Consider the following 26,181-nt stretch of genomic DNA (forward strand, 5'->3'; position numbering starts at 1 on the left):
GTGACTGTTAAATCTGATTGTAAAACTGAAGAAAGCCACTGAAGGCATTACTCAAAACAGGAAGTGAGAATAAACGTCTTACTTGCAAAGACGGGGTTTGTTACACAGGAGATCAGGCAGGTATTTAAGCAACATTTCAAACATTGAAAAGCACAGTCAGGAACCCTGATAAAAACTCCAAACGGCAGGAAGTAAAGCTTCTGAGGTGAGAGGACGTGACAGGAAGTGAGAAAATCAAACAATGACTTCAATAATGAAACAAGGAAGATACATAATTAGATCAGGGAGGGACGTGACAGTGATTGAAGTTCAGGTGTTGATGTGGCGTTAAAGTCTGCAGCCCACACAGCCCACTGTCTCTGACAATGGAAACACTGTTGAGGGAACCTGATATCAATGCAACACAAGGGTGAGGATAAGAATCCAAACAGGTACCACTTTCTTAAACGATTTCACTAAGAGACTTAGATGCAATGTATCTTCTCCATCAAATTCCCCCACAGTAGCATAACAAGTGACTTGGGATTGCTGTCTTCCATCCGAGCTCGCGTATCACATCAGCGCCTCCCTACTCAGATTAAGAATCACCATTTCATCGATCAAATCGTAGCCCAAAAGTATTTTACAGGGTTGAGTTCTTCACTTCCAGCTCTTCAGAGATTTTGTCTGTCTGTGTTCCAGATGTGGCATCAGCATATCTCATCTGAAGTAATCCCCACCGTGCTGGCTTGCATACGCAAAACATGCTATAGCCAGATTTCACCTCCGGGCTGCTGTTTGTTCATATGTGTCGATTTCACACGCAGGGGAGATTGCCACATCTGCGAGTTCGTCCACGGTAGCTGCAGGGTCGGATGCTTCGCCTCTCTGTCGTCACTGCTTCCCTCCGCCCTCCTGTTACTCTTTCTCTGCTTCTTTTTCTCCTGATTTCTTCCTTCATTTTGCTTTTTTTATATGATTTTAATTTGCTTCTTGCTTTACCCCGTGTTGCCATTATTTCTTGTCGCTCCTCTCTATCTCTTTCATCTCCCAATTCAATCTTCCCATCTGTCTCCTGTATCCTCCCTCTCTGTTTCCCCTTTCACCCTACAAGTAGTACTCCTCCCTCCCTCCATCTCCCCCTCCTCTCGCCTCCCTTCACTCAGTCCCATCACTGACCCAATTAAAGATAGGGAGGGACACCGCAGGAGGAGAGAGACGGAGGTAAGGAGAGAAAGAGAGGGAGAGTGAGAGGGAGGACAGGCAGAGAGTTTTAGAGTCAGTGGCTGGAAAAAGCAGAGAGAGTCTGAAAACAATTGCCACCAACCTGCCAGGACACACATGGTGAATTGTCCGAACTTCACCAGGAACTTTAACAGCCTTTGACAGCCTCGGAGGCGGCGGGGGTGGAGCAGCAAGCCGACAGTCTTGCTGCCACGCAGTTACCGCTCTGGATGAAGAAACGAGGAGAATAACAATCTACCTTCAGAGAAGAAAGCGGGCGGGGAGCCGTGCGGAGCGAGGGGATGACTGAATACCGGCACATAGAGGGAGGCTGAGAGGAGAGACTGAAGAGACGAAGACGGTGCATTCCTGGTTGGAGCTGAGGGGGGGAAGTGGTTGCCCTGGGGCGAGAGAGAGAGATTTTTGTTGTGAGAGAGAGGAGGGGGGAAAGGATGCATCTGTTCTTCGGAGACAAGTGGGAGTTGGAGGGGCTGCAGACTGTTGGCATTCTGCTGGTGGTCTGCAGCTCCCTCAAACTGATGCACTTTCTGGGGCTTATCGACCTCTCAACGGCAGGTAAGATGAATGGTAAGAGAGCTGGGGAAAGGCGCCGATTTAGAAGTCAAAATGATGCATATGGTGAGAGATAACGGGAGGAGAACACGCTCTGGGAGGGGAGGGGAGGGGGGGTCTACATGTGTGTTTGTGTGTGTTTGCAAAGTGTTCATTCGGATTAAACATAAATTAGTTTGACCTAATTTACACACTAGCATCTGTCACTTTTGTCACACCTATTTATGGTTCTGAGCAGTGTGTGTGTGTGTGTGGCTGTGTTTGGCTGCGTGTGTGTGTGCGCGTATGTGTGTATGGCTTTGTCTTGAGACTTTAATACTAAAGTACATACTGTGTGTCAATACGTTTCTAACTCGCATATGAAGGCAGGATGTCGTAAGCGACTATCTCACCGCATTTATGACACCGAAGTTTCAAAACTTTGAAACAAACACGTCCATCCATCCATCCATCCATCCATCCACGGACTTTACTTGTGCTTTTCAATATTCTGTAGTTTTGTCATTGTTTAAAGGGGAACTCCGCTCAGCTTCCTTGTCATGACGACTTGTGCAGCATGATGTCGTCTGTGTGTGTGTGAGCTTTCCAAAGTCCTACAACAGAAAACTCTTGTGATGTCATCGGGGCTTGCAGAGTACAAATTGTAATCGTTTGCCTGTATTATATTTAATAGAGTCGGGAAGCAGACAGCAAATAGAGACATTCAACAAAGGTACCTGACTGGAATCAAACCAGCTTGCTTCAGGCCACCAGGACATCCCAGGGCCACACATTAGAAAAGAAAGCCTTTGTGACAAAGTAGGAGTTTGACTTTCACCAGACAGGAGTAGGAGAAAGTTTTTGAAGCCATATTGGAGCCATATTACTGTCTCTATCCTGCATCTCCCTCTATCCCACTTTTCAGCCCATCCAACCATGAGCCCGGTTCTGCTCGAAGTTTCTGACTGTTAAAGTGGTCATCTCCATCTCAGTGTTGTTCTCTTTGGTGGCACCTGTGGCAATAAACGGCAATTGCAGGAGCACACTTCCCAGATATCCAGACAGTGTTGCATGTGTGACGTCCACGGTTGGCTCCGGTTGTAACTCTTGATTTTCTTCGCTGACGGTCGCTTTCCTTTTCAGACTGTTTGCCTTCATCTGAGCGTCAAATTTGTTTCTTTTTCTTTGGATTTTCACTTATTGTTGAAGTTGTATCTGTAGTCATCCATCTTTTCTTTGTTTGTTCAGCCATAGTAGATTACTGTTTCCTCGCAACACTTGCAGAGACCGGAAAAGCAGCCGCTTAGCTCCGCCTACCCTCTCTGGCAGACCAACCACTGCTGGCTGATGGAAAACGCGTCACTAACTGGGCGCCGCTTGTGATTTTTTGTCGCACCCAGTCTTCAATCTGCAAATGCAAAGAATGAAAAGTTTTTCTGCCACTGTTGCCAAATGTTGCTCAGTCCTGCTCATGGTGGATTCATGTTGGGCCTCTCTTTGTAATCTTTAATAAAGAGCCCAGTCTAGACCTGCTCTATTTGTAACGTGTCTTGAGATAACTTACGATTTGGTGCTATATGATTAGAAATTTATTGATTGAATGAAGTTTAGATATATATTTCCCTGTGATGCATTGATTTCAGTCTTTATATATTTATATTTTTGTGAGTCCCCTAACTTTAAGTGCAATATTAAGAAGCTAGAGTTCAGACGAGTGAACAGGAGAAGTGCGAGGAGATTAATGACATCAGGTAGATCCCAGGCTTCATTGAAAAAACCAGCAGGATGCCTGCAAGATCGAATTTTATAAAAGAGCATTTGTTAACTCTTTATTTTTCAGAGTTGCAGTTCTACATCTGTCATCACTAGGTGTCCGGAGGCCCAGACATCACAGCTGAAAGGTTTAATGCTGCCATGATACCATCAATCTGTATCTCCTCCAGCAGTTTAATGTATCACTGGCTCTTTACTGTGATGTGTGTGCTGCCTTCAAGTCCGTTGAGGTATAACATGGTTTCTTTGTCCCTTGAGAAAATCCTCTGATCTCTTGGGCTTATGAAAAGCAACGCGGTTTCCAAAAATGCTCTAAAAATAGAGCTGTTTTTCTTATTTCCTCAAGAGTTGTGATGGTCTGTCAGTGTACCCTGAGGGAAACTATTAAACTCTAATTGCACACTAACTATGACGCGCTAGTTAAGAGTGTAATGATGCTGCACACCAGCAGAAAAACAAAGCAAGTTGCTTTTTTCCGACCCTGCCTGATGAGACGTAGACTGTTTTATCTTTCTGTCTACTCAGCCTGAATGAAAGAATTTCAGGTCTCATTGTCAGCGAAACTCGAAAAACAAATGTAACCTCAAAGGCATGAGAACGATCGCATGTTACTGCAACAGCAAAGTCAGGGCAGAAACCTACCTGTTTTCAACCGCAGCATTCTGTTACACGTAATATCAGAAATGGCGACCATATTAAGGGCTTTCTTAATTCTACATTGATGCTTGTTAGTCGACAGCTGTGAAAGATTAAAAACAAAGCATTTTAGAATGGATGGATGGATAAGATACGATCAATATGAGGATAGAAAGATAAATAAATATTACATACGATATGTGAAAAGATTGATAGATACGATGCAAAGACGGGTAGAAACAATACGATAGGTTGGCAGATGGATATGATATGAAATATACGATGCAAAGATAGGTAGGAAGATATGATAGATGAATACAATAAATAGACTCAATATGATACAATACAATATGATAAGATACTATATATTACGATACGATACAATATGATAAGATACTATATATTACGATACAATATGATATGATACTATACAATATGATACAATACAATACGATACAATATGACAAGATACTATATATATTACCGTATTATACAATATGATAATATACAATACAATGCGATATGATACTATACAATACGATACAATATGATACGATACTATACGATGCGATACGATACGATACAATGTGATACAATACAGTACGATACAATATGATAATATACAGTACGATACTATACAATACGATACGATACTATACAATATCATACTATACAATACGATACAATACGATAATATACAGTACGATACTATACAATATGATACGAAACAAGATAATAAGATACTATATATTAAGATACGATACAATATGATAAGATACTATACGATACTATACAATACGACACAATACAATGCGATACTATACAATCTGATATGATACATTATGATAAGATACGAGACAATACGATAATATACCATAAGATCCAATACAATACGGTACGATACGATACAATGCGATACGATGGGATAGATACGACAGGTGGGCAAATCAAGACGCTGATTTCAAATCACTTCACCTCATTGTGTAATTGTTTTCACTGAGTATTGTTCTTTTTGGCTTGTTTAAATTGTGCATTTTTTTGTATCTCGACATCATTGTAAATGAGGGAAACCTCAATGAATTTTGAGGCTTAAAGAAAAGTTGATGATGATTTGAGAGATAGATAAAAGAGAAACGATACAGTAGATAAAATAGAATAGAACGATAAATAAAATACAAAGATATAGATACGTTTTGATGATAGGTAGATATACCATAAGCACCTTCTGTTACGATGCGTTACAGATCTGATACAGGTAGATGGATATGTAGATGGATATTTAAAGACATAGATACGTGAATAGATAGATAATCAGAAAGCTATATAGACAGATAGATAGATGGTGCAGAATATACTGTATACATACAGCATTGTCCCAAGTTCTAGATTGTGTAGTGAGATGTTTCTGGAGCATGTTTTATCGAATACAGGGGACCATAAAGAGAGGCGCTTGTATGCGTGTGTGTGTGTATTAAAATCAGGTTAATTCCTGTGGGATCAAACATCTCTATTCCAAGACAGCTGGAGCACACTTACTCAAAGACATCACAACAAGCAGGAAATTTTACCACCAGCGAAGGACAAAAATACAGAGGAGACGAAGCACAGGAGATGGAGAGAGGCCTGTGAGATAGAAAGAGAGGAAAGAGTGTCTGCGTCCTAAAACCAGCAGATCTAAGCACTGACAGTTTCCTGAAGATTTGGCTTTCATAGTCCTTTTCAAGCTCCGTGTTCCATTCAGAGCGAGCTCTCCTTTGTTTTTGTTTTCATCTATCTTCGTCGAAGCATTCTGAACAATCGTTAGAAATTAAATTTAGTCCCCCCACATCCATCAACAATCTGCATCTGTAACACAATAACAATCTGATTGATGAAGTGTACTTTAAAAATGTATTACTTACAGATGCCTCAACAGAACTCTGATCTCTCAATGCCCTTAGGACACTTTCCTACCTTAAGATTCATCCCCTAGTTTTTGTGGCAAGTATCTTTGTACATTGGTATTGTCTGTTGGTACATCTTTGCAGTTTCTTCTCTTCCATGGTATCTTGCAAGTTTACATTTTACTCCAGATCATGCTTTGACAGTCTGCAGTTGCATTGACTTTTTACATACAAAGCATGTGATGACATTGCAGATTATGATGCCTTTTTTATGCAGTAAAAACAACATAAGGAAGTTGCAACTAGATCACGAAACAATCTCACTTCAGGGTCCATTTATAGATGTGCTCCAGCTTTTGATCAAATCACATGATCTTCCTCAGCAGATGGAGCTACCCAGCTGTCTTGCATTTTTTTAACCCTTCAAGAAATACTCCGGGTTGCACATTGGTGCAGTGGTTAGTGCTGTTGCCTCACGGGTAGAGGGTTGCTGGTTCAAATCCTAGTTCAGACATAGGTTCCTCATGTGTGGAGTTTGCATGTTCTCTCTGTGCAGGTGTGGGTTCCCTCCGGGTACTCCGGCTTCCTCCTGCAGTCCATAGACATGCTCGTTAGGTTCACTGGTGGCAGTAAATGCTTACATTTAAGAAACTGGAACAATTTTTGCTTAAGAAAAATCACCAATATCATTAATTGATAATCAAAATTTAGCAGCAGTTAGCTTTGTCACCTCACATCGAAAAGTTTCCTGGTTTGAATCCCGGTTCGGATGAAGTGGGCCTTTCTGTGTGGAGTTTGCATGTTCTCTCCGTGCATGTGTGGGTTCCCTCCGGGTACTCCGGCTTCCTCCCACAGTCCAAACACATGCTCGTTAGGGTCCTTGGTGACTCTAAATTGCCCGTAGGTGTGACTTTGAGCGTGATAGGTTGTCTGTCTCTATGTGTCAGCCCTGTGATTACTGGCGATAAGTTCAGGGTGTTCCCTGCCTCTCGCCCAATGACAGCTGAGATAGGCTCGAGCCTTACCACAACCCTGAACAGAATAAGTGGTATAGTTCAAGGGCTAGTTCGCCGATTTTCAACCTCAGTGCTATCGTGGTAGAAAAAAAATGCAATTTGGCTCTGTGCCTTTGGAGGACACTATCCGCTTCTCCAATGGGTCCTGGAAAACCGTCCAGGGAGCTTGCTAAACTACACTTCCTCGATCTAGGACGCCCGCCTCTTATGTCTCGTTCAGAATCGCCAGGTTTGAAATGTAGACTGCAGACCTGAAGATTTTTTGGACGATCCACCGGTATATTCTTGTCCTATTTCGGATTCTTTACCTCTCTGAGCCATTGCCTGCAGCAATCAATGTCCTTGAACGGAAAACAGTAGTATTCCACTCCAGCGTCTCTCGCTGGGCCGTTCCTTTCAGAGGGAGGGGCGCAATGCACGCTGGGTGTTGTAGGAATGTAGAATGGGTGAAACCAAGAGCTGTTTGTACAACTTTCTCCACAGCTGTGGTGCCAATTTCAAATATTATTGCTTCTATGGATTACAGAGAACACCAGCTTTGACTGACAGTGGCTTTTTCCAGGGGAGAACTGCTCCTTTAATGGATGGATGGAAGTAATACTTGCCCATGCTGAACTTGAAGTTGATCTACCTTGACAAAACAAGCTAACCATTTAGTAGATTAGTCAATTAAGTTATGATTAGCTTAGCATTAACCAGTGGTTATTACCTCCATATGATGTAAAGATTTCATGCTTGTTGCAAAAGGAAAAGTCCAAAATAGTAAACAATGACAGTAATGTTGATATTTATTTCTGCACTGTTGTCAACTGTTGGGTCCAAATGGAAAAAACATGATGTACCGACACACATATAACACAAACCCTGAGGCAGAGGGCTGGGCTTGTACTAGGTGGCTGGGTGTATTTAATCTAGTATCCATTGGACATGTGCTCCGCCTGTTCTGGCTCCGAATGACGCCAGAGACACAGGTCAGACGAACCAGAGTCCCCGAGGCTCCACAGAGCAGACAAACGACAGGGTGACACATCACAGAGGCTGGGTAGCTAGCAGTGGAGGTGGCTGTGGTGCTATTGGTTTTCACCCATCATGGCCTTCATCCCTCAGACCGCTGGGGTCCTGCTTAAAGGGGTGAGGGGACTGTTACCATGGAAACTAGGAGGCAAGAGTAAGTGTGTGGGTTCATGTGCGCGGATGTGTGTAACTTCCTCTATCTGATTGTCATTTTACAATGTGAAACACGTGAAAACTGGAAGTGTTTGCTTTCAGATGAACCTGCTTTACTCTGGGCTCTGGTTGATGCAGTTTTGCAGTATGCTATATTTGTCTGGCAAATGACTTTCTGAAGCAAAATTAAATCCTTATTTAAGCCGATTGTGAGTTAAAACTGTTGATGTTTGACTTGTGTTATGAGTTGATACTCTCTGCTGGTTTTTTCGCACAGTTTGCTGAATGTGGTGTTGTGATATTAGAGATGGTCTGATTAGGGAAACTGTGTGTTTTAGGGGTCACGCTGTGTTGCCAGCGTGTGGCAGCATCTACTTTTTGAAGTGGTACTTGTGGTCTCCCATCGCTCGGCCAGGTCAGCAGGCAATTAATGGCATGAATCAGTCTGATGTTGCGTCTGTCCGTTGCATGGAGTTTGGTTTTACAGGCATGTGTGCATGTGTGTGAAAACAGAACTTGCGTGTGTGTGTGTGTGTGTGCGTGCCTAACCTTTGTGATTATGGTTGGTGATTGCAGGTAATCCTTCCAACAGCCAAAGCAAAAAAACCATAAAGCAGCGATTCCTCAAGCTGCTGCCGTGCTGCAAGCCCTCGGCTGCTCCCTCAATCAGTCAAAGCAAGTGCTTCTTTACTCTCTATACACTCTCTGCTTTCCTCCATGTGTCCAGCCTCTTCGGAGATTTAAGAAGATTCATATGGTTTCCCCACTGACAGTCATAAAGACACACAAAACTCCACAAACTCTCTACAACACTGTTTTGCTGCTAATGGGACAGACCTGTTTTCCCATTTTGTGATTTGAAGCATTACTGTGTCCTCGGGCAATGGAACATGTTTCTGTCTCTGTGTATGTGTGTGTGTGTGTGTGTGCGTGTGTGTTTGTGTGTCTGTGCTACTGCAGAGATACCAGGCTGATAAAGATAAAAGTGAAGTCAAAATATTGTTTCTAGATTTCTAAGAACTTTTAATTTATGATACATGCTTTGAGTTGACGGTTCTTTTTGGAAAAAGCTATGGCTAAGCTAGCGCTGTTAGCTAGAGGGCCTCACGGGTCCAAAATTTCGTGCCCGAACCCTAAGAGACCCATAATTGTGTGACCGAAACAGACCCGATCAGCACCAACTTCACACCTGATTGCTATTAACAAGTTACCTGTAGTCAGCTGTCAAAACAAAACAAAGCTTTTTGTCCTATAATGTGATGTAGCCTCCCCTGTGCCTGGCCGTCCATATAACCCATCCTCCTGCCAAGAAAGTTCATAAAATGCATCCAGATTTTCTGTTATCTATGTCGTGTTGATAAAAACAGCGATGCTAATCCACTAGTTATTTCAGATTAAAAGTCCACTTCCTGTCACGCAGACGGATGACAAATGTGCAGCTCGTTTAGAAGCCACACACACGTGTTACACATAACTGCGCTTACTTTCTTCTCGTCTTTGTCCACAATTTACATAAACGAGGTTTTACCTCTTTCTATTCATTTTCTTTTTTGTCCACATCAGTGAGGAAGGTATCCATCATTACCGGCTTAGGCTTCAACTTTCCTCTGAACCTGCAGTCACGTCACTCAACTTATTGTTGCTCTTTCTTCGGTTTTTTTCCACTTTAAGTCCCGCATGTTGTCATGCGAATGACAAGTTAAAATACACACACACACAGCACTTCATGATATAGCATAATCATGAACCCTTTCTAATCACGGCCGGGTCTTCCCAGATCCATTCGGGTATTACACATTATGTTGAACAGACCCAGACCAGAGGATTATAGAACGAGTCCCAGGTCCTCAGTTTCCGGTAGACCCGTGAAGACCTCTACTGTTACTGATGCTACTGATGTTAGCTAGTGCTCTTAGCTATCGCTTCAGACAGCGTTTTCATTACCATTTTAATAAATGTTAAATCTCCTGTCTCACTTACTTGGCACACTATCTCCTCAGTTTCATAAGTGTGCTTGAGCTTGAGATTTCTTCGACGTTAGCTGGCAATGTTTAGCTTGTTAGCCTGTTAGCTCGTTGGTACGAATGACTGTAGCTTAGCTGGAACAACATTAAAAATGGTTTTCACTAATGTTTTAATTCAGTGAAATAGCATAATAATGATCAACCTTGTAAATAAAGGATATCATGTTGCTCTATGTGTGAAATATTAGACATTAACTGAACGATAAGCTCAATATCAGCTTAATGACTTTATTACACTGAGGTCATGGCTGCCCCGGAGGTAGTTTGGGGTGCACTGATGACAAATGCTATCTTACACTGGTGTCTTTCTCCCACAGACAGCGAGGAAGATGACTTTGAGCTATCCACTGTGTGTCACCGCCCTGAGAGCATGGACAAGCTGCAGGAACAGACCAAGTTCACCAAGAAGGAGCTGCAAGTCCTCTACAGGGGCTTCAAAAATGTACGTCCGGAAGCGTCGAGGCGCGAGAGAAAGATTGGAAATAAATAAATAAACCTGAAAGATCTTGTTAAGGGCAGTCTAGCAAGAGCTGAATTTACTGTGTCGGCCTTTATATATTATGTGCTGGATGGGGACTAATGAGTTTTCTCAATTCACATTTGTATCCCAGGAGTGTCCAAGTGGTGTGGTTAATGAGGAGAACTTTAAGACCATTTACTCCCAGTTCTTTCCGCAGGGAGGTAAGTTGTCAACCCTGACCACCAAACCTTTAGAGCTCCTACTTTTTTCCATCATACTTTTATTCACAACATTCTTTTTTACCTCTTATTTAAGATTAAAGTGTAAATAACCTAATTTAATTGACTCTGTATAGGAAAACACGGAACGTTTCATCATCACAGTGCAATGAACATAATTAAGTCGTTATAAATCTGCCCTGCTGAACTATCGCACAGCACTGCCAAAAAGTCGAGGCAATTTTTCATTTCACATTTGGTGTGATGAAATGTTAACCACTCGCCTCCAGTTGTGTTTGAAATCATTCTTATATCTTAGCTATATTTAGCTCGCTGCAAAGCCTAGCTGTTTAAAGATTTTGCTTCATTTTTTTGAGGGCACTCGGGTTACTGTACGGCTCTATCTTTTGCAGATTCGAGTATGTATGCACACTTCCTGTTTGAAGCCTTCGACACTAACAAGAACGGCTCAGTTAGTTTCGAGGTGAGGTTATCCTTCTGCCTGCTTCCCTTCTGTAGAGATAAAAGCAAATATGTGACCAGTGAAACCTGCCACCACAACTTTATCCACATAAATATGTGTTCCCTCTAAATACCTGCCAGCTGAGATTACTGATGTGTCAAAATTTAATTAATGCCAAACACTGTAGTAAATCGTTCCCCTTTTAATCTCAGGATTTTGTTTTTGGCCTGTCAATCATTCTGAGAGGGACCATTAATGACCGGTTAAACTGGGCGTTCAATCTCTATGATCTGAACAAGGACGGCTGCATCACCAAAGAGGTATCACACACACACACACGCTCGCACACAAAGTTTTAAGGCTGGTCTGAATGACTTGTTGTAATGGCTTCTAAGCAGGCCTGTGGCTCATAATGAGGGCCATAAGGCCACGTCATCGTTTTGTGAAATGTGCGTTTGAATTTTAGAGGAAATTAGGTGTGGAAATGAACTGCCCAGGATATTGACCACTGACTGCATCAACTTTTATTTTGAAATTGAGAACTTGGCTCCAGTGTGTGTACTGCTTTGTTAACACGCCCTGTTGTAACCATTATTTTATATTCGATGTGACTGAAAGAAAACGATGACAGATTTCATGTTTAACTTAACAAAATACAAAAGGAACAGTGTACAATGTACTTCATACTTTTTGTCCAACCATTTAATATTATTGTTTCGCTTTTATCCTTCACTTTGCAGGAAATGTTGGACATCATGAAGTCCATCTATGACATGATGGGGAAGTACACGTACCCCACTATGCAGGACGATGCTCCAAGAGAACATGTGGAGAGCTTCTTCCAGGTCAGAAAAATTATGTTAAGGTGATAATCTCGAAGATCTCAGTTTTGTTCTCTTTGGCGGCACCTGTGGCGATAAACGGTAATTGCGGGAGCACACTTCCCAGATATCCAGACAGTGCTGCATGTGTGACGTCCACAGTTGGCTCACGGTTGTAACTCTTGATTTTCCTCGCTGACGGTCACTTTCCTTTTTAGTTTGCCTTCATCTGAGCGTCGAGTTTGTTTCTTTTTCTTTGGATTTTCACTTATTTTTGAAGTTGTATCTGTAGTCATCCATCTTTTCTTTGTTTGTTCAGCCATAGTAGATTACTGTTTACTCGCAACACTTGCAGAGACCGGAAAAGCAGCCGCTTAGCTCCGCCTACCCTCTCTGGCAGACCGACCACTGCTGGCTGATGGTAAACGCGTCACTAACTGGGCGCTGTCATACGGCGATAGATAGAGACTTAACAGACATTTATTTACATGAAAATCTTCGAGATTATTACTTTAAAAAAGGCGCCAAATTCTGAACAATACAATACTTTGTAACTAAATATTTCGCTCCCTTTTTTCCCCAGAAAATGGACCGGAATAAAGACGGGGTGGTCACCATAGAGGAGTTCATAGAGTCGTGCAAAAAGGTACGGCAGAGACTTGTTTCAAAAAGAGATGGAAAGATATTTAGGAAGATACACATATTTGCATTCTTGTAAGGAGTTAGATGACAAGGATGATCCCACTTTCATGTCGGTGCTTTAAGCATGCAGCATTAGACAGGATCCTGGAAGGATTTCGAAGGACTCCAGGAAATCACTGCACCTGGCCATGAAATATTTACAGCATGTGATAAACAGTAAAGCCACAGCTTGTCGTAGCCGATAGGAGAGTGTTATCAATGTTCTCATGCATCATCAGCAAAAAAGCGAAATGTCAAACAGTGCCTCTAACTCACTGCATGAATCATAAGTCTGACACTGCCTCCTCATCCGAACACCTTCTCTCTGTCTAGGATGAGAACATCATGCAGTCCATGCAGCTGTTTGACAACGTCATCTAAGGACCTGTACCAGAGACAACGCGGGCACCAGGGAGGGGAGTGTGTGTGTGTAAGAGGAAAGGGAAAATGGAAAGAGTTTATGAATGTGTGTGTGTGTGGCTGTCTTTTGACTTGCGAGCTTGTGCTTCTGTTGAGAGATGTGAGTCCTGAGGGCTCTGAGAGGCCCTCTCCCTCTTCCTGAACTCCCAGCGGCATTTCTCCAAGCACCAATGGAGGTTCCCTGACTACCTTGCTCATCATGCAGAACCTTATTTTACCCCAGAGGCACAGAGAAAGACAAGCGGCGGGCTCACAGGCACTGGCACACCCAAGACCGCCCATTTGTTTAATTTAAAAATTTATTTATTACCATTACCGATGGAGTAACTACGTGAGCCTGTCGTGGCTGAACTCGGAGGGAGGAAGATGCCCTGAACCTTGCTCTACGATCCCTTTTCCCCGTTTTCCTGTGATGGCTGAGATTTGGATTTGTGATTCTGATCCTGCCTCTGTGCATGTGGGCGACACACCTCCTTGGAGCCGCTAGACTGCTCTAGCCCCGGCCATAGAAATAGTAACGATTCTACCGCCATCTAGTGGAGAGAGAAAGACACTTCTTGAGGAAACAGCTGATGAGTTGGAGATCCAGGCGATCCTGTTTTATGGAGGTTTTCCACGAGGAACTGATTTCAATATCGCATGATGATGTCACTAATATCCAATTATGTATTTACAGAGATACTCCAAAGTCTGCTTGTCTGTCTGCTGTTCCTAGTCATTCACAGGTGCCTCACCCTCTGTGTATGTGTGTGTGCATGTGTTACAGAAAGAGATGTCATCCATCCTCCCCGTGTATGAACTCTATCGGGACAATACCCGCTTCCACTCATGGGATTCTGGTAGAATAATTCCCGGCCTTCCAAACTATTACAGTCCTAGCTGTAGGTGTCTCTTGACTGTTGTACATTTTCTAGCATTCCCAGTGGTGTGATATTAGGCAGTACAACGTGGGGATTGCACTTTAGTTAAAGGTGACGATCTGTATTGACCAACCCAGTTTCTCTCTGGCGTACCACAGCCGTACTCGTCTATCAATAAACATTCAAGGGGAATTTATTAGATCGCAGATTGTACTTTGTGAAATTCTTGTAATCGGATATGTCATGTGGTTGTAGCAGGTTCTACCACTTCAAAAAAAACATGTTCAACACCCCTTTTTTTTGCATTAAATTAGGCTCATTTGATTCCTCATAGGGGTAGTTTGTGTGTGTGTGTACTGTTAGCGAGAGAGACATATCATTGTTTTTTATGCCCCCTTCATCCCGTACTCTCCCTCTCTCTGCAACACCAAAGAGAAGATATTAAGAGGTAATAAAGCCACGCGAAGTTACGACGTAAAGCCCGCCTTCGGGTGAAGAGAGAGGGTGATGCTGTGTCGTAAGTAGGGCAAGGGGCAATCAGAGATTAAAGGAGGCAATTTGTTTAACTCGCATTGTGGTTTACCTGCACACTGTCCGACCAGAGGTGTAAACCGAGACGTTACGCGCCGGTGAAGTAATAATTTTCAAACTTACAGCCACTTATTTCTTTTCAAACAACAACTCTAAGAAGGTGTTAGTATTAGAGGCACTTAAGCTGTAGTTAAATTGGCTGTAGTGTCTTTGAAATGCAGATACTAACATGGAATAGCAATAAAGTTCTCTACTATGTATAGGGCGCCTTTCCACTCATCCAACCTCTCATTCCTCAGAGCACAGTTTAAGGGTGCACGAAGGCCCTGATGAAAATATGCACCTCACACCCTTCAATTTGTTTTTAGTTTTATATCTTTATTTACTGGTTAAAAATAAAAAAGTTTGGCTCTGATTGTTCCTTGCCTACAGTCTGACTTCCACTTCTGACCACAAGTAAAACCTGTCTATACCCGCATGTACTGTGTCTAGATCATGAAAACCTACTAACCTGCTGTACTGACTGTCTAGTTAGCTAGCCTCAACTGGTTGCATTATGTATTCAAATTGTGTATATTTTGTACAGAGACAATAAAAATCACAGTTACTATGCAAAAGAATTTTAAATTGTCTTTATTAAAATAAGACAGTACTTTCAGATTTTAAAGATACAGTACAAAGCGAAAATCAGGGCACCACATATTTTAATCTTATAATTTATCATCAAACTAAAGCAGTTGTTCATAAGTTAAATATACATAATTACACATTTAATCCCAACAGCCACATCTGATCCAGCTAAAAGGCAGTGTGTGACAAACAGGTGAGTAACAATTTAGGAATATCCTGTTAAAGTTATAATCTCGAAGATCTCAGTTTTTCTGCGAATGTCGACACCCAGTCTGTGTTCGAAACTATACTACAGTACGCACTGATTTGGCCAAAATGCAGTATGCAGTATGCAAACAAAAGCAAAATGTGAAGTATGTCAAAAATACCCGGATGTCGTACTGAGTTGGAAAAAATCTCCAGAATGCATCGGACCAGTCTGCCTCGCCTACTGTATCCCACAATGCAAAGCGCTGGAGCATCGCAACCGCAGTTGAAATGGCGGACAGCAGCAGCATTCCAGCAGAAGGGGGCGCTATAGCTTAAGAAGCGGCGGTTATTCTTTACTTCCACTTTCCAAAACCAGACACTGGCGCCTGGAGTAACATACTGCAAAATACATTTGAAAAGCTCCGTACTACATACTACCGCTGAACGCAGCATGCAGTGTATAGTATACAGTAGTATCCAATAATACTGCAAATGCAAAGGCTTTCATCAGTGGGCCATAGGCTCAATCATCAGTGTGTTACCTTATTGGGTGATAGACAGTCACTTAACAGACATTTATTAAAATGAAAATCTTCGAGAGTATCACTTTAAACTGTACACATGAACAAAAACAGCTGCAAATCAGTCGACTTACCATTTTCCTGCAGAATTCTGGTAAGCACAATATTTACGCTTCATTGAAATCAAAAGGACTTCCATTGAAAATCCTTGTTATTAAAGCAATGTTTCTTGTTTTTGCTCTTCCACGTCTTAGTTTGATTTCTTGCAAAACAAATCACACCTCACATTAAGTTGTCATCCTCTGATAACAACATGCATCCATAAATGCTTCAGTCAATTCCTCACAGACAGCCTTGATGTATTCTTGTTACTTCCTTCAACAACACTCAAATAGCTTCCCTGCTTTAATAAAGATGTGATCGAATAATTCAGTGTCACCACAGGAGGATTACTTTGCAGCACCACAGGAAAGACGCTTCAGCGTGTGCATAAAAGATCAGTGTTAAGTGGAAAAAAAACATTCAATGTATACGCCTCCATTTCTCATTTTGTCCCTGACTGCCTCGTTCATGTTCACACTGCTGACTCTTAGAGGCTTGAGGTGTGGCTAGTGGGGATTGGATTAGTCCATGACGGAGCAGGCATTTACTTGGGCATCTTGCGGAGCTCTGCCAGGACCCAAATGGCCAGTGAGAGAAGAGCAACAGAGCCAGACTGGTGAGTCGCTGCCAGTGGAGTGGGGACGTACAGTAACAAGGTGCTGATACCGAGGGCAACCTGAGAAGCACAAACACGGCAACATTAGTAACGCTGATCACTAACAGATTGAGTTTACATGTTTCTGGTCTGACTGACAGCCTACCTGTCCATAGGCCATTGCGGTGAGGAGGCTGATGGCGATCTTGGCCCTCCTGGGCAGCATCATCCTCCTTGAGAACATGTAAAGGCCTGTAATCGCTGTCAAAGAAGAGATCGCCTAGAAAAGACAAACACAGAAGACCATCAACAATCTACTCCTCTCAATTTACTAAGTGTGATGGGAGAGGTATAAATCATGCATGATTTAAATCAAAATGCTTCTTTTTTTAGAGATATATCACACCAAAATTCTGTGGTCAAACTGCACAGTTGTGGGATTTTCAAAGAAGTTCTTGAGGGCAGGAGAGAAAGCCAGCAGATCATCAGGGATCCATCGTTCTCCCATCTTAGGGAAGGAGTTGTACACAAGCCCAGCATCCAAACCAGCAACAAAAGCACCTGAGAATCAGCATTTGTATAATGGTTACAAATTGGTCTGCATATGTATAATTTACCTTCATATCTATATTATCTACAATCTGCAGCTTTAGACTTCAAGCATGAACTTTTGATGTCTAAGTATTTCCACAGTTATGTCCTATGGTAAACTCTTCTGTGCTACCTTAGCTCGATATGTGAAAACTGAAAGAACTCCCATTACTTAATTGGTGAGAGAAATGCATTCATATGTGTATGTTTTTGAAATGTAAAAATCATACCTGAAAGAGCAGTAAGGAAGACAAGGCCACCTGTTCCCTTTGCGAACCTCCTAAGCTGCAGGATTCGTTTCGTTTCTGCCATCTGTAAAAGAGGTGCCACACAGACCGAGGTCAAAACCATCGTACTTTAGATGTAGACAGAAACTTTATCTTTAATTAATGTTTGGCCTGTAGGAAAGGAACAGCCTCTTTACCTTGTGCACAGGCAGCAGCAGTGTAAGGCCTGTCCAGAGACTGGCGCAGTAGAGCAACAAGGCAGAACCAAGGTGAGCACTTAGGCGATACTGGCTGACCCGCGGGATGTCGTGAGATTCAGGCTTCTCCTCTAGGCCGCTTTTTACCATGTACCATCCCAGAAGGCCCTGAGAAGACACACACAATTATACAGTCTCTCATTTGTTTTGACATTAACTCAAAGAACACAAAGCTTGAGGAGAGGATTAGCTTTTTTTGTTCCCATCACGACTAATTTAATGAGCCTCACCTGGAAGAAGACAAAGCCGCAAAGCCCGAGCACCTTCCCCTTCATGGAGCGATTGAAGTATCCTTTCCTCCAGAAGTAAATGGTGGGGAGGATGTACGCAAGGCCAACCAGCCTACCCCACATACGGTGACCCCACTCCATGTAGAAGATAAACTTAAACTCTGGCAGAGTCATGTCGTGGTTCATACTGTGAAACAGATCATTTATCTTTAAATTAAAGACCCCAAACATAATGTTGTTTACTACATAACCCCAAAGTATTCTACTCAAAGAAACTAAAGGTACAGCAATATTTTAAATGTGTTCCTTCATTTGCAGACTTAATTTAGTTTATGTCAAGTATAATTAAAGCCACATAAATCATCTCAGAGTGATAGCAGGTCACAAACTTTCTACGTGTCTTCATGAGGTAAACAGAAAGGATGGTAGCTCACATTTTAAATTCAGGAAACTGCTGGTACTTTGAAAACTCAGCCTCCCACTCTGCCTGTGACTGCGGTGGCTTCATCTCTCTCACCAGATGCCAGTCAACCATGGAGAGGCCGGATTCTGTTAGCCTAATTGAAGCACATGCACATTTACAGTAAGTACCTATGAGCAACACCTTAGGGATGAATATAACACAAACAGACACATCACTTTTACCTCGTGACACCGCCCAAGACGACAGCCCCAACCACCAAGCCGCTGCAGCCGAGTAACCAGCGACCTAGAATGCGATTTGTGGCGGCGTTGGGGACAGTAGCTGCAGCCGGGGAGGATGAAGCCCCCACCTCCGCTGTGATGGTGCTCTGGCCTCTCTTCACAAGCCATTGTCGTAGCTGTGGAGTCCGCTGATAAATAAAGGAGAGAGGGGACTTGATATAATAATGGATATAATCAACGCATTTACCTTGTATGGTTACAATCCTAATTCTGTAACACACAATGATATTTTAAACAAAACAGCCCTGAAGGGAACTAAAACTCAGAGAAAGAGCCAGGCCATTTGAAGCTGCATCAACTGCAGATCTCTCTACTGCCATTGTGGCTGACTGGAGGCAAATCCTTGCAGCCAGGTTGAGGAAAGTCCTCCCAGATGTTTACTTCTAAAGCGGTGCAGTGATGTCCACGATATTAGAGGGAGATGATAATCACCTGTTGGTGTAACCCTAGGCTTTCCACATATTTTATGTAAATGATACCTTGCTCTTTTAACACACTTCAGATATAATTTACCCTGATGACAAATTGGACATATGGTACTTCAGGACAAAAAAGGTAAGAGGGCTGCTTTGACACTGGTTGTTGAGGAAATGTAGTTATTAGAAATAGCATATATGAATACATATTTTTATTCACATCTTTTTAAAATTATTTACTTACTTTATTACTTTCTTTAGTTATTTATTTATTTCCACTTCCGTCTTTTAAAATTGTATCTGTTCTGTTTTATTGTCTGTTTGTTCCTTTGCGAAGCACTATAGGTTGCATGCTTGTATGTATGAAAGGTGCTATATAATTAAATAAAGTTGAATTATATTTAAGTAAGTACGAAAATAATAATAATTTTTTTATAAACCTGTTTTATGCAGCACCACTGACGTCCATTTGACTGACACCGTGATGATGGGAGTTTAATGAGGTTAATTTAGCTGCTTGGTTAACTGATACATGAGGACGTGACTGTTGCTGTGCACAACCAGTCAGGTAAAGGAAACTGCCCTTACTGTATGAAATAAGACTAGAATATTGACAAGAACACCATAGCAAAGCAAAAGGGCATTGCAAATGGTTAGGCTTCCAACATATTGTCATTTCGTGTTGTAATTAAGGCTAACGGTATATGGCTTGCAGTGACCTTTTTCATGCTTATGCTAGTAAGCTAATGTTAGCATCTAGCGTTAGCTATGTACTCACATTACTGTGTTGAAATCCCCTGCCAGCATGTCTGCAACTGCAAAAGATCGTTGTCCGTACTGAAGAGAGCAACATTGTTGTTGTTCCGTAATGCCCGTTAGCGCTGAGCTGGTCCTGCAGTGCTGTTGTAAAAGGTGAAGCTTAGGTAAAAGCTGCTACAGGAAGTTACAAAACCATGTTTCTTAACTGTGTTCAACTTTGACCTCGTGACGTCATAAAAATGAATCGCAAAACAAAATTAAAAAATTATTTTTCATGAATTTATTTTTTGAAGGACTGGGAACGCGATACCTAGCAATCATAATACATGAATAAAATATTGATAATTTTGATAACTTTATTTTTAGAGAAACGGGAATTCCAGGTGGACGTTGCACGGTTTATATTATGGCGTATCCCGCACGGGCGGGCATCCCGTCTCCATCTAGCGCAAAGTACTGAGTAAGCAGTATAGCACCGCCCATCCAGCAAGCAGCGTGTTACAAATTTGACTATCCGGAAACATTGAATGCCACTTAAGTGGCTAGCTGTTGGAGCCAGTCAAATAAACAACATGTATTGATTTCATATCGCACGGGGTAGAGGGTCAGTGAGTCGATAGGAAGTGGATTTGACAGGTAGTTGTTTTAGAGATCAAAACTGTCATTTAAAGTAATGTGTACGTGTTAAGTAACAAATTCACAATGAGTCACTTTCTTCCCATGTCTGTCTTTCTGTCTCACTGTGCAGACTGTCAGGATGGCAGAGGGCTTTTTAATGGAGGTGTGTGTGGACTCCGTGGAGTCAGCTGTCAATGCCGAACGAGGAGGTTGGTACTGTCTAAACAACACTGCTCCTTTTCTATTACATCCACCCAGTTTTTTACTTTTTAGTTTTACTTTAAAGTGAAAGGTTGTAGTGCAAAGGCTCAATTAAGTGCCGCCTCAAAGTTATTAACTGTACTTAGCACCTAGTATCATTAGCACATGCCTTTATATCTAATTTCTCAAAGGTCACAGACCATAAAGTTAACAGATGCGTGAATTCTTGACTATGTCTCTTCTAACAGGCGCAGGTCGGCTTGAACTGTGTTCTAGTCTTCTGGAGGGAGGGCTCACCCCCAGTCTAGGTACAATTCAGTTCTGATTTATTCATACAAAAGCTTACTTTTGATTTTCTGCTCACACACAAGCACTTAGAACCACATAATATGCCATTGTATTTTTTTTCTTTCCCTCAGGTTTGCTGCAGGTAGTGAAGCAGCATGTCAAAATTCCAGTCTATGCGATGATACGGCCCCGTGGTGGGGATTTTCTGTACTCAGACCTGGAAGTGGAGGTGATGAGAAAGGACATCGAGCAGATGAAGAGCCACGGGGCAGATGGACTTGTGCTGGGAGTCCTGACAGAGGATGGACGGGTGGATGCGGAGCTCTCTATGGAATTTTTGGGTATTCTCTCTCTGTATGTTTGGTTTTATCAGTTGTGCTTACAAGGCTCCAAACAAAGACAGAAAGGATGCTCGCTTCACAGCTTGTGTCTCTGAGTCCTCCTCCGTCTAAGCCACCATGTTCTTTCTTTAAATCTTTACTAAACCAAAAACCTCTTCTGTAAAAGGGTCACATAATGGCTTTATTCCATTAAGATGTCCCAGGATGAGGGGTCTTTATTATTGTAAGCTGCCATCCTGGAACATCTGAATTGAATTTCAAGTTAAGCCTATCTTTTTCCCTCCTGAAAATAAGGTAGGATGGGAAAAATTTGAGTCATTATCCGTAACTAAGATCAAATATAACTGCATAACGTCGCTATTTTAGCTCCGCATGACAAAACATGGCTTTCACCTAATATCACCTTTAATATCCCACCTTAGGGGCATCTTTAAAAGCCCATACTTCATTCAGCATAAGAACATATCGCATCTCCTGTTGAATCAAAAAAGCATGGAGAAGTTGGGAAAACATGATTTGAGTGTGTAGAGCTCCTCCTGCTGACTTACCTCGCTGAATCACATTTTTCATTATAAAAACAAAGACCTGATATACTTTGAAGCAAAAGGTCCAAACTTAATTATATAGTTTCTGTGTTCACAATGCTCTGAAGTACAAACATGTCTTTAGTTTATTTGTTTAACACAAGAATACAAAAATAAAAAGCACATAAAGAAAGTTTAGGAAACCTGTTGATGGTTTTCACACAAACAACAATATAAAAGGTCATACAATATCAGTTTAAAGAGAGAGAAAAACATGTCCAGTCATGTATTTGGAAAATCTGAAAGGTAAAATCACAAAATGTAGTCTCAGAAAAACAACATACTTTTTAGTCATAGCTGGCAATTGCAAGAAGTCTTGATAATGTGCACTGTGAGTAACTTCTTTTGGTCTCACAGCCTACCTGAAAGCTGTGCATTGTGCTATTTGGGGAGATTGGGATTTGGCCCTAGTATGCTCACATTTGTGTGACCATCCTTGCCTTCATTATGGCAGTTACTGAAAAGATTTGATAAAACAAGGTAAATGTTTCAGTCTTTGAGTGAAACTATACAACAGGTAGCTCTAAATAAACAAGTGGAGTAGGCGCACAAAATGGAAAGATCCACATATGCGACTCTGTATTCTTCTAATTAGCATATTTGTCTCACCAGCTGCTGCCCGACCTTTGCCGGTGACCTTCCATCGAGGTAACATTTTCTTCTTGAATTGACATGTAGACAGAAAACTTTGACATTTCTTTGCAGCTGCCTTTAATTAGCCTGGTACATGAGAAATATCACAAAGCCTGCATGAAATACAAGCGCTTTAGAATGCTTTCAGATTTGCTTTCAAGGTGCAGAAAGGCTTAATCATATATGTTATTGAGCCTGAACATAAACATTAAACGAATATTGATCCTACTGCAGCGTTTGATATGGTTCATGACCCAGCGGTTGCCCTGGAGACTCTGGTATCCTTAGGGTTCCAGCGCGTGTTGACAAGTGGCTGCGACACCTCTGCTTTGGAGGGACTCCCAGTCATTAAACGGCTAATTGATCAAGTATGTTATGTTAATTATATGTATGCACACATGTTTGCATGCTAGCATATTGCATGGCTAATTATCATGCTGCCTAGTTATTCTAATTAAGCAGCTTCCTACAATGAAATCACACCCCCACCTTTTGTTCCTCTCAACAGGCTAAAGGGAGAATTGCCATCATGCCAGGTTAGTACTTTAGTATCCTTTCTTGTGGGCAGTTCACATGTTTTTTCTTTTGTCTTTTTTACTGGGTTATTTTTCTTTAATTAAAGGAGGGGGTATCACAGAGAGAAACCTGCAGAGAATTTTAGAGGGGTCGGGGGCTCAAGAGTTTCACTGTTCAGCCCGCTCCAGTAAAGATTCGGCCATGAAGTTCAGGTATGTTTTAATGCAGCCTCAATTAAACACATTAAAAGAGTTCTTGCACCTCAGAGGACTAATACACATACCTTTGTTTGTGTTTCCGTCTGTCTCATAATGTCAACACATGCAGGAACACCTGTGTGACTATGGGAGCTGCTTTCTCAGCACCTGAGTATGGCCTGAAGGTGGCAGATGTGTGCAAAGTCCGGACCCTGAATGCAATAGCAAGAAACACCTTGTGAATGGGTACTGGACAATCATGACAGACAACAAAACAAATACCTCAGAAGTGATTATTAGTGATTATACTGATATGTCATCATTTATTTTTCACTAAATCCAAGATAAAGGAGACGTTTCAGAGTTTTGTTGTTCTTATTTTTGTTAAATTCCTGATCAAACGGGCCTTATTAAGTTATCAAAGTATCTCTCATTGGAGAAAGATAAATCATTTTGATTGTTCACCTGTATGTCAGCCAAGAAATATTGTAGTGCCAAATTAAAAAAACGTCTTCACCTTAAACTAAGGAAAGGCACTGATCAGTGCTGCCTATGATTTGAGAAGTGTTTGTTTACCCTTTGTCATACAGTTGAGCGTTAATCATTTATAACACTCCCTGATTATTATGGATAAAAAGATAATGCTCAGCTAGAACCTCCTGGAATATTTTTGAATTAGGGCAAAAGCAACGTGACTTGATTATGATTTTTGAGAATATAACTGAAGTGAAAATCAATATTTCAGTGAACTTTCTTTGTTCAGATTTTCTTCTAGTCTCTGCTTCATCTCAAATATTAAATATACCATGCTAATGCAGAATCATGCTTCATTTATTCAGATGTTAATGAATGTTACTATCTTCATGTTCACTGTGATTCTCAAATGGTTCATTCAAGTCTCTTGAGGCGAGGCAAAGTACATTCATATTTCGATTTTAAACACACTGTCAATTCAACGTGCTTGCCATAGGCTAAGAAGAGCCTTAAATGACTTTAAAAACAATTTTCATTTAAAAAAAAACTGATCAAAAACATTTAAGATGGAATGAAAAATAAATGAAATATGATTGAATTATGCGTGTGGTTTGTCTGAGTGGTGTTGCCGTACCTGTCGATCGCGCGTCTCCATGGTTGAACGTCAGACAGCAACAACAGAGCTTTTAATCAAGAATGGAAACACTTTTACATGTTTGTTACTGACTGGCGTGTAGCCCGCGGCTATCATAAACGACTTCCAGTCAAGACTTTTCAGCGTGCTGCATTGTTTAATTGATTGATTCATTGATTTACTTTAATTAACGGGTCTTACCTTTGCCGAAATTTCAACATCATGATGCAGATTTTTAAAAAGTAAAAATGTAAGCTTTGTCAGGTCTGTCCTCAAGAGGAGAAGAAAACTTACTTTTAACATACTCGTTTGTTGAATGGAGGTTGGAGCGATCATTTCTGATGCATTTGAGGAAGTCGGGAAATCTGAGGACTAAACGTGCTGTTACAAACTAATGTTGTTTCTGTCCGTTTTGGCTCTTGTTTGTGGTATTCTCATTATGTGTTTGCCCTACAATCTGGCACAGGGCCACAACTCTTTGGGCTATGTCCCTAGTCTTCACCTGCTATTTGATTTCTGCCACCTAGATGCCTGCAATCGAATACTATGAACAGCCTACAGTAGTAATACAGCCTTGAGATCATGTCATGAGGGGCTTGTTGCATTTGCAATAAATCTCAAGCTTTAACAGTAAATAAGTGTCATAGTTTAATCAAATGAAGAACTTATCAATTTAAAGGAAGGCAATGTCCAAAATCTAGAGTGTAGCAGCACAGACGGCACAGCCAGTGGTAGTGCAGATGAGTTGCAACCAGCAGAGCCGGGATTAGTAATGAAAACAGGAGGTGTGAGTGTGTGAGAGAGAGATAGTTTGGTAACTGAGAGAGTGCTGTATTGTGTATATGTGAGTATGAGAATGAGCGAGAGTAACAAAGACTTTTGTTATTTCTGATGAGATAAACAATTTAATTATGGCCATAAAATCAACAACCACCCGCTGCCCCCGGACCCCCCTCCAAGGTGTGAGGTTAGCCCCAGTTGTATTTGGCTCAGCCCCAGATGTTTTTGCCCCTGGTTTGTTCTTTCCACTGGCAGGTTTTTTTTACTTTAACTAACTTTTGACTGGCTATATTAGCCTGGACAAACTCAGTCCACACTGCATAAACTTTAAAGGTGTTTTTACTCATTACTTTAATACACAGTTAAAAAGAGAAAGGAAGTTAACTGGATAAAATGAAATTGTAGAATTATAAATGTCACAGTTAAGGTGGCCTGCAACAATGTCGTTTGGGAGGTGTACATTTTACGCGTGGTTTTACGTGTGGGGCAGGGGGGTTCTCTCTTTGGACCATCCCCCTTGTTATAAACGAGCAAATCACTGGTTATACTGAAGGAAATTTACTGGCATCCAGTCTTTACTTGCTCTAAGCATTGATACAGTGATTCTAAGGGACCATAGTCACTTCATGATAAACAGTGTTATTGTCTTGTACAATCAGCAAGAGCATGTCGGGTTTGAATATCAGAGGCCCTAGAATCGATCCCTGGGGGACTCCACATGGTGATCCGCTCAGGTTTATGGTGACTGGTGCCAACAACACGGCCTCTGCCAGATATGATCTCAGCCAACAAAGGACTGAGGATCCAACCCACTTTTCCAGTCTGGTAACAAGTACTTTGTGGTCTACAGCATCAGACAGAAGATGATGTGTTTTTATAGGTTTTAATACCATTATTTAATTCTCATTTGGATAGAGTAACGCAACAAACCTTTTTCTTACAACGATTCTACATCACACAAGTCTATTAAACTTTCCTTGCTAGA

The 26,181-nt window shown here is 41.6% G+C and overlaps 3 protein-coding genes across 4 annotated transcripts in view; 2 read left to right on the plus strand and 1 right to left on the minus strand.

The window, feature by feature from the left end:
- The window catches only part of LOC138588370 (A-type potassium channel modulatory protein KCNIP2), a 130,526-nt gene extending 115,198 nt beyond the window's left edge, over positions 1–15,328 (plus strand). Inside the window, exons 2-9 of one of the 2 annotated variants that reach the window (XM_069658448.1) lie at positions 8,807–8,905; positions 10,572–10,696; positions 10,866–10,935; positions 11,346–11,416; positions 11,608–11,715; positions 12,136–12,240; positions 12,800–12,862; positions 13,231–15,328. In XM_069658448.1, coding sequence (XP_069514549.1) covers positions 8,807–8,905; positions 10,572–10,696; positions 10,866–10,935; positions 11,346–11,416; positions 11,608–11,715; positions 12,136–12,240; positions 12,800–12,862; positions 13,231–13,278 — 689 coding nt within the window. In that variant the 3' untranslated portion in view covers positions 13,279–15,328. Of the gene's footprint in view, positions 1–1,761; positions 1,792–8,806; positions 8,906–10,571; positions 10,697–10,865; positions 10,936–11,345; positions 11,417–11,607; positions 11,716–12,135; positions 12,241–12,799; positions 12,863–13,230 lie in introns of those variants that run through there. The other variant, XM_069658447.1, reaches the window with a different exon arrangement.
- Positions 15,329–15,382: 54 nt separating this feature from the next.
- Positions 15,383–20,109, minus strand: cox15 (cytochrome c oxidase assembly homolog 15 (yeast)). The gene is made up of 9 exons (XM_069658756.1): positions 19,950–20,109; positions 18,696–18,883; positions 18,485–18,607; positions 18,051–18,237; positions 17,761–17,928; positions 17,567–17,648; positions 17,152–17,306; positions 16,912–17,025; positions 15,383–16,826 (listed from the first exon to the last, which is right to left on the minus strand). The coding sequence occupies exons 1-9, from the start codon at positions 20,022–20,024 to the stop codon at positions 16,695–16,697; spliced, it is 1,224 nt and encodes a 407-aa protein (XP_069514857.1). The 5' UTR covers positions 20,025–20,109; the 3' UTR covers positions 15,383–16,694.
- A 344-nt stretch (positions 20,110–20,453) lies between these two features.
- Positions 20,454–24,347, plus strand: cutc (cutC copper transporter homolog (E. coli)). The gene is made up of 9 exons (XM_069658913.1): positions 20,454–20,566; positions 20,679–20,757; positions 20,998–21,057; positions 21,169–21,378; positions 22,575–22,610; positions 22,830–22,963; positions 23,104–23,131; positions 23,218–23,323; positions 23,439–24,347. The coding sequence occupies exons 2-9, from the start codon at positions 20,688–20,690 to the stop codon at positions 23,548–23,550; spliced, it is 756 nt and encodes a 251-aa protein (XP_069515014.1). The 5' UTR covers positions 20,454–20,566; positions 20,679–20,687; the 3' UTR covers positions 23,551–24,347.
- The last annotated feature ends 1,834 nt before the right edge of the window (positions 24,348–26,181 follow it).

This window comes from Semicossyphus pulcher, unplaced genomic scaffold, assembly GCF_022749685.1.
Source record: "Semicossyphus pulcher isolate SPU_LCO1_2020_fin unplaced genomic scaffold, fSemPul1.0.p SCAF_12, whole genome shotgun sequence".
Taxonomy (NCBI): domain Eukaryota; kingdom Metazoa; phylum Chordata; class Actinopteri; order Labriformes; family Labridae; genus Semicossyphus; species Semicossyphus pulcher.

Coding starts and splice junctions, on each gene's coding strand:
- cox15 (XM_069658756.1), bottom strand. CDS start 20,024: ATGTTGCTCTCTTCAGTACGGACAACGATCTTTTGCAGTTGCAGACAT. Junction 18,884..19,949: donor GGGGATTTCAACACAGTAAT/GTGAGTACATAG, acceptor TTTATTTATCAG/CGGACTCCACAGCTACGACA. Junction 17,026..17,151: donor AGTTTGACCACAGAATTTTG/GTGTGATATATC, acceptor TGTCTTTTCTAG/GCGATCTCTTCTTTGACAGC.
- cutc (XM_069658913.1), top strand. CDS start 20,688: ATGGCAGAGGGCTTTTTAATGGAGGTGTGTGTGGACTCCGTGGAGTCA. Junction 21,379..22,574: donor GCTCTCTATGGAATTTTTGG/GTATTCTCTCTC, acceptor TTGTCTCACCAG/CTGCTGCCCGACCTTTGCCG. Junction 23,132..23,217: donor GAGAATTGCCATCATGCCAG/GTTAGTACTTTA, acceptor CTTTAATTAAAG/GAGGGGGTATCACAGAGAGA.